Here is a 7,245-nt window from a genome sequence, read left to right as displayed (position 1 = left end):
TCTCTAGAATACAGATTCACTCTTGATTTTGCCAAAAGTCCTTTTACGATCCTCCCAAGTCCCTATTTATAGACCTGGGTTCTCAACTGATATCCCCTTTTGATAGGGATATTCTATTATTTACCTAATATTTATATTACAAAATAAACATTCAAAATATAACTGATCCCTAATTTCGAGTGAGGATTGAGTGATTCCCGGATGCTTGGACCAATTCTCACTGAAGTAGTTTCGGGCAGTTTGACGTAGCTTCTCATGCATGTTGACTATTCTTCAAGCTTTACGTAGGTCAAAGGTGGCATACGCATGGCTATCCTTGGACCAAAGGCCAACTACACTCGAGGTATACTTCTCCATTGTGTCCGATCGGACACAATGGTTGTCTTCTTTGGCTCAAGGTGGTTCAAACCATCTTATTTGACTCCTTCAATCAAGGTCCAATATGACCTTACACTTTGCTCCTCGGACCAAGATGGTCCGAGCCATCTTCTTCCTAGCATATCCTCGGACCAGCATGGTCCAAGCGCTCCTGCAGGCGTCTTGCGCGATCGGGGGAGGTCATGTGCGATCGGGGGAGGTCTTGTGCGATCGGGCATAATGCCCCTTGGACCTAAATGGTCCAAGCTTCCTTTGCTTAACCAAGGTCCGATCGGACCTTGGTTCTCTCTCTTCGGACCTAGGTGGTCTGAGCCACCACCTCTCCTTGGATCAAAATGGTCCAAGGTACTCATAAGTACCACGTCCGATCGGGCACACATCCTTCTCCTTGGGCCAACAAGGTTCGAACCTCTTCGCTCAACCAAACGCTCGATCGGGCATTAGGCTTTTCTCCTCGGACCAAGGTGGTCCGAGCCACCATCTACTTCTCCTTGACCTGAATGGTCCAAGGTACCTCCTATGTGTATGTTCGATCGGTCATAGTCATCCCTTTGGACCAAAATGGTCCAAAGTATCCACACGCATCATGTCCGATCGGACACCACCATTTCTACTCCTCACTTCATTCAAGCCCAAGTTCACTTTCTTGGTCTTGGCACCAATTTAATTATATGGGTCTTTAAACTGAGGTCTGAGCCAAGCAACCCCCAGTCTAAATACTCTCTTCGATTGGGCGTATTTGGCTTGACTCTCTGTCCCATTCCTTAACTAATGTATTAGGCCATTACTAAGCCAGATCACCCTACTAACTCATGCCACGTGTCCATTTCACCGCCACGTCATTCTTTTCAAATTTTTGGGATAACATTTGCCCCCCAAGTTTATTATATGATTTATTCACGTAATAAACTTTTTCTCCGGCTGACGTCATTATAAAAAATAATAACTGTTCATCTTCATGCAGCAGACCCACGATCACTGCAAAAATCCACCCATGATCGTGGAGGAAAGATAATCCCAGAATACCAAAGGTCCAAAAGTAAATGAAAAATCCACTTTTTTCCCTTCAAATATCCCCACTCTACACTCTCTTCTTCACATATACAAAATCACTCTAAAAACCCTCCATATTCTCTCTTGGCCGAAATTCCCCACCTTGCCGACTTCACAAGCTTCAAAGGGAGTCCTTCATCTTCAAGCACCCTCCAAGCAAACTCAAAGTTCTCCAACCTTGGGTAAGCCTCCTTTCTCCATGCCTCTTAGATTGTTACATTTTTTTTTTTTTTTTAGAAATTCTAAAAAAAAACATGGCCGAAATGCTTGAGTGCCTTGAATGTTCTTGAAGTTCTTGAATATGTTTTGCCCAATGTGTTTGCTTATTGTTTTGATGAGGTTTGTGGCATGGGTAACCCGAATTTTCCCTTAATTTCATAGGAATTTCAAGACATTTTTGCTATTTTGACATGAACATGAACATGGGTTTTGAGGGTTTTGATATTGTAATGGGTTTTTAAGAACATGAAGAAAACCTTTCATTTTCATGTTTTGATCTTGTTTTTTGTTTGTGTAAATGATGGAATGTGTTTGAGGCTAGGGATTTTTAGGGCTGTCTATTTGGTTAGGATTCGGGGTAGGCAAAGTATGCCATTTAGGGACCATTTTTTACCTAGTTTTGCCCAGAAATTCTGGGCATAAGCGTGTGGTCCGATCGGACCACACTTTGTCTTCATCGTGTGCCCATGCTCGATCGGGGACGCTAGAGTGTGGTCGAGCTCGAGGTGTGCGTCCCTTCTGAACGAGGCGAGACAACCACCTCCGATCGGGCTCTGAAATACTTCAGATAAGTGTGTGGTCCGATCGGACCACACGCTCTTCCCCTTGCTTTTTAGTGCCCAGATTTTTAATAGTTAAATCTGAACCTCCCTAGACACCAGTGCCCGATCGAACCTAACTTGTTGCTGCTGGCTAGAAGCTTTGGAGGCACGAGGCACACCAGGCGAACTCTCGGGACCTGGGTGCACACCTCTCCTCGGGCACGCTACGCCCGATCGGACGTTCTGGAGGCTTGCGCGAGGCTCGTGCGGTGGCGAGGCAGGACGTCTCCTGGCTGGAAAGTGTCCGATCGGACCAATTGTATTTTTTTTTCTGGGCTCGCGTGGATGCACGACTCTTTGACCCATAGGCTCTGAACATCTCTTTGGTCATGCCTCGTCCGATCGGGCGTGTCACAGGCGCTTTGGGGTTAGGCTCGCATGGAGGTAAGGTCGAATGCCCTCCCAGCCAAGCTATGTACGATCGGATGCATAGAACCTCCCTCCTGAGCTCAAAATGTGGTCCGATCGGACCATACATACTTTTCTTAGGCTTTGGCCTTTTTTCCTTCCAAACGTGTAACCAACCTCTGTATGTTAACTGAGTACATAAGGAACCTAGCCTTATAGGAAAATCCCAAAAATGCCTCCTTCTACAAAGTTTAATAAGTTCAATACTTTAAGTGCCTTTTAGGCACTTTTGAGCATTAAAATTATTTTTTCCACATGCGCTATATTTTTATAACTTAGACAAAATTTTCCAAGTATAAAAATAAATCTTATTTTTGATGAATTTTTTCCGTTTGGTTACTCACCTCCCCATTTTTTATTCATTTTTGTAGATGAATCGCTCTGACTACAGGGGAGGTGACAATCATACGGACTCTGAATCATCTGCCCCGCAGACAATCGAAACTCCCTTGAATAGCGATTCCTCACCAGGCTCGTCTACCGGTTACACTCCAGAGGATCGTCTTCGCTGCTTCAAACAGATCCTCCCTCGCTCAGCCTTATATCTTCTCCACGAGGAACAGTTCCTTCGACAAACTTCTGAGTCGACGATGAGGGTGAAGCAATCTAACAGGCTCCCTCAGGAACACGATCCGCAGGTCGCCCGCAGAGCAGTACAGAAGGTGGTACAGCACAATCAAACCCGCACTACCACAACTTCAAGAAAGCCGTCCCTGAAACTTGCTACCGCGATTCAGGATTTGGCTGTCCAGAAGCCACGTGATGAGGGAGAAGAAGAGCCCTCCTGGTTCGTTGCCGAAGCTTCCAAACTTACTCCCGCGCTATTCCAGAAACATCTTGAAGCTTTAGGCTTGAGCGGGGCAAACGTGACATGTCCGGGCTCACATCAAAGAGCCAATAGGCCCGGTGGAAGGTACTGCGCCTGGTCCAGGCACCATGTACAAGCTGGAGCAACACTCCCGCTGCACATCTATTTCTGGTCCGTAGCAGACTACTTCAACATCTCCCCATTTCAGATCACGCCGAATGGGATACAGGCACTCTCTGCGCTGTATATTCTTTATTTTCTGAATGGTTGGGACGAGCCCACCCCTCATGAGGTGCATTACCTGTTTGATCTTCGGACCAACCCTTCTCACAACAACTCAGGTTTCTTCCATTTCTATCACAGGCATAGGGGGGTTACATATCTCAATGGCATCTCCCATAAGTCAAACGCCGGGAAGTATCATAAGGAATACTTCCTCACATTGGATATTGAGGCCAACAACTTGGCTTTTACGCGCTCGGGTCCGTTTGAGCGACCATTGCCTACTGAAGGGATGTTTAGGCGGGCCAAGAAATTGGCTAACATGAGTCTTAAAGAGAAGGATGTAAAAAAGTTGGTCATGCTGGACCTTCTTCAGATGGTGAGTCTGGTGCCATGTGAGCAGGATCTGGTGGTGGAAAGTACCACCGGGGAGAACGACACGCCTGGTCAGTCTAACGAGGGCACAGAGCAAATGACTGATCGGCATTCTCCTGGGCCTTCTCCGCTTTCCCGTAGACCTGGCGACTTAGTCATTAGAGAGCCTGATCCTCAGCGTAGATCTACTATTCCCGCTCAACCTGGGAAAGGAAAAGCTATCTAGGTTGAAGGGGAACTTAGCTCATCCTCGGACGACGAGGATGAGTTCCTTGATCAGATCTTCAACGCAGGTAACACATGCCTAGTGAAAATAGGAATATTTTTGATAATTGGTAATTAGAGAGTATCACAATTGTAGTATACACTTGCATATGTTTCATTATGTTTATTTCTCTAACAATCTTGTTTTTTCATCCTTGGCAGATTCAGACATGTTCAGAGATTGCGTTGCTTCAAAGAGGAAAACTGGTGATGGAAGTGGCTCTATGCCTCCACAGAAGATTCAGAAGGTAGTACCGCCAAGTCAAGGGAGGCAACCTGGGGGACCGAATACACTTCCGCCATTGACCCCCTCTTCCCTTCCTCCTTCTGCGAGCCTAACTCCTACTCACCAGGGTAGTTCGAGTGAGCTTTTTCGTGCTGTTAGCGACCTGGGCAAGGGGCTTCTTGAGGATATTGGCCGTGATGCATCGACGCTTCAAAGCCTAGACTCCTACCCTCGACTTAGTGTCGAAGTTGTCTTGAAGAGAGGACTCGCTCAATTGATGAAGGTAAGCATTTTTCCTCGAGATACTTTGTTATTAGTATTTTTACTTGTATTAACTTTTTGTCTTCCATGCAGTCACTTGTCACCATTGGTCATGCTCAGCTTCGAGCCGTAGATTACAAGGAGCTGATCAAGGTGCAGGACGATCAACTGGTGGAGGCCAGGTCCAAGCTGGAGCAAGCAGAGAGAACTATAGCTGAACGGGACGAGTCTCTCAAAAAGCAGGCTCAAAACAATGCTTCCTTGACAACTCAATTGGAGAAGCAATCCCTTGATATTAAAGAGTTAGTTCGAGACAATGAGAGGTTGATTAGCGAGAACGAAGAGCTGAAGCAAGAAAAAGAGCTTGACTTGATTCGCTTTGAGGAGGCCAGTTTTGACTGCTTCTATAAGGTCTGGAAGCTGAACAAGCCTCTTAATCTTGATTGTTTCCCCAAGGAGGCCCAAGCAGAGGATCTTGCCAGATGTGAAGCAAGAGCCGCTGAAGAAGCTGCCAACCCTCCTGCACTCGCCCCAACCTGCTCTGCTATATCATTTCGAGCGAGAGGAGCAGCTGATGCAGAGGAGGGAGTCGATCAACCCTCTAGAGGAGCTCGCCTGTGACTCCCTCTCATAGTTCATCACAGTCTACTTTACTTTGTATTTTGTTGCTCGAACTAGTGAGCTATTTTGACATTTAGCACTTTACTCTTTCCTTGCTGACAATTTCAAACTTTTAAGTTTTTATTGTGCATAGCAAAGTTTTTAGATGCCTTTAATTTCACATGAGAATTTAGTTTTTTAACTTAGAAATTTTTACCATTCCATAAGTTCACACCAAATATACTTCCTCATGCTCTTATTGCTCTAACTTTTTATGAGCGTAAATGTCTTGTTACACGAATATCAGTTTTTAACTTAGAATTTGAGAAATTCTAAGTTACTTAAGCTTTGTAAAACAAGTTAGCTTAACGGCTATTTTAGACTCCTAAACTTACAAGTCAGCGCTATTTTAGACTCCTAAACTTACAAGTCAGCCCAAAAACAAACATATTTGCTCGTGCTCTTATTTCCTGTGTTGAAATACATACCAGTATACCCTATGTGCCCCCCAAGTGATTGAGGGTGGATAAATCCTTGATCACTTACTACTTGATCGGATTTGTTCGAGTAGTTACTACTCGTGAAACACATGAAATATACGAAAATATATCAGTAGTTGACCACTACATAAATATTATCTAAACGTTGGTCCTCCATATTATGATACCGACCAGTTGAACACTGTCCAGTATATATTTACACTTAGTTTTTAAAAGACCTGTTTTGTTTAAATTATTATGACAGTTGAACACTGCCCAACAAAAATAATCAACACATATGCAAAGTTTGTAGCAAGGTACGACCACAATGCGTGTGGTCTCTTTTATTACTCGTAATAATAAATGACAAAACGTGTCTAACAACGAGTTCCAAACAAAATAACATTGTTCAAAATAATGCGACTGGGTAGCAAATAACCAGTTCACAAACAAAAAACTTAAATAACAAGTTAAGCACTTGATACAAAGCTACTACTCTGCAAGTAGTATTTATTGATAATATTTTCTCAAGTGCTCGCCATTCCAGTAGTTTCTGATCAGCTCCCCATTCAATCGAGCAAGCTTGTAAGTGCCGGGCGGTAAGACCTGTTCAATTTGATATGGTCCTTCCCAGTTCGGTCCTAGCACACCAGCTGCTGGGTCTCTAACAAACACCTTCCTTAGGACTAAATATCCGACCTGGAACTTTCGATCTCGCACTCTGGAATTGAAGTAGCGTGCCACTTTTTGCTGATGAGCTGCTACTCTGAGGCTTGCCTCCTCTCTTCTCTCTTCGAGGAAGTCCAATGATTCTGCCAACAACTGATGGTTCTCCTCTTGGTTGTAAACGGTCCTTCTATGAGAGGGTGGATCTATCTCCACAGGTAACATGGCTTCATACCCATATGCTAAAGAGAATGGGGTATGGCCAGTTGCCGTCCGAGCGGTAGTCCTATACGACCAAAGGACCTCTGGTAACTCATCTGCCCAAGCACCCTTAGCTTGTTCCAGGCGCTTCTTCAAAGTGTCCTTCAATGTTTTGTTCACTGCTTCAACCTGCCCATTGGCCTGAGGATGGGCCACCGAGGAGAAACTTTTGGTGATGCCATGCCGAGTGCAAAAATCGGTAAATATGTCGCTGTCAAAATGGGTGCCATTGTCAGACACTATCTTTTTAGGTAGACCATAGCGACATATTATATTTTTAACAACAAAGTCCAACACTTTCTTCGATGTAATCGTGGCTAATGGTTCAGCCTCAGTCCATTTAGTAAAATAATCTACCGCGACCACAGCGAATTGCACTCCGCCCTTTCCTTTGGGTAACTTCCCGATCAAATCAATGCCCCA

The 7,245-nt window shown here is 44.7% G+C and overlaps 1 protein-coding gene across 1 annotated transcript; it reads left to right on the top strand.

Annotated features, from left to right (window-relative positions):
* The first annotated feature begins 4,012 nt into the window (after positions 1 to 4,012).
* LOC133785409 (uncharacterized) lies at positions 4,013 to 5,439 on the top strand. Its single transcript, XM_062224650.1, has 4 exons — positions 4,013 to 4,069; positions 4,292 to 4,358; positions 4,492 to 4,838; positions 4,910 to 5,439. Exons 1-4 carry the CDS (start codon positions 4,013 to 4,015, stop codon positions 5,435 to 5,437), a joined length of 999 nt encoding a protein of 332 aa, XP_062080634.1. The 3' UTR covers positions 5,438 to 5,439.
* Positions 5,440 to 7,245: the final 1,806 nt, after the last annotated feature.

The sequence above is a fragment of the Humulus lupulus genome, chromosome 6 (assembly GCF_963169125.1).
Source record: "Humulus lupulus chromosome 6, drHumLupu1.1, whole genome shotgun sequence".
Classification (NCBI taxonomy): Eukaryota; Viridiplantae; Streptophyta; class Magnoliopsida; order Rosales; family Cannabaceae; genus Humulus; species Humulus lupulus.
This window is presented reverse-complemented; position numbering and strand designations above follow the sequence as displayed.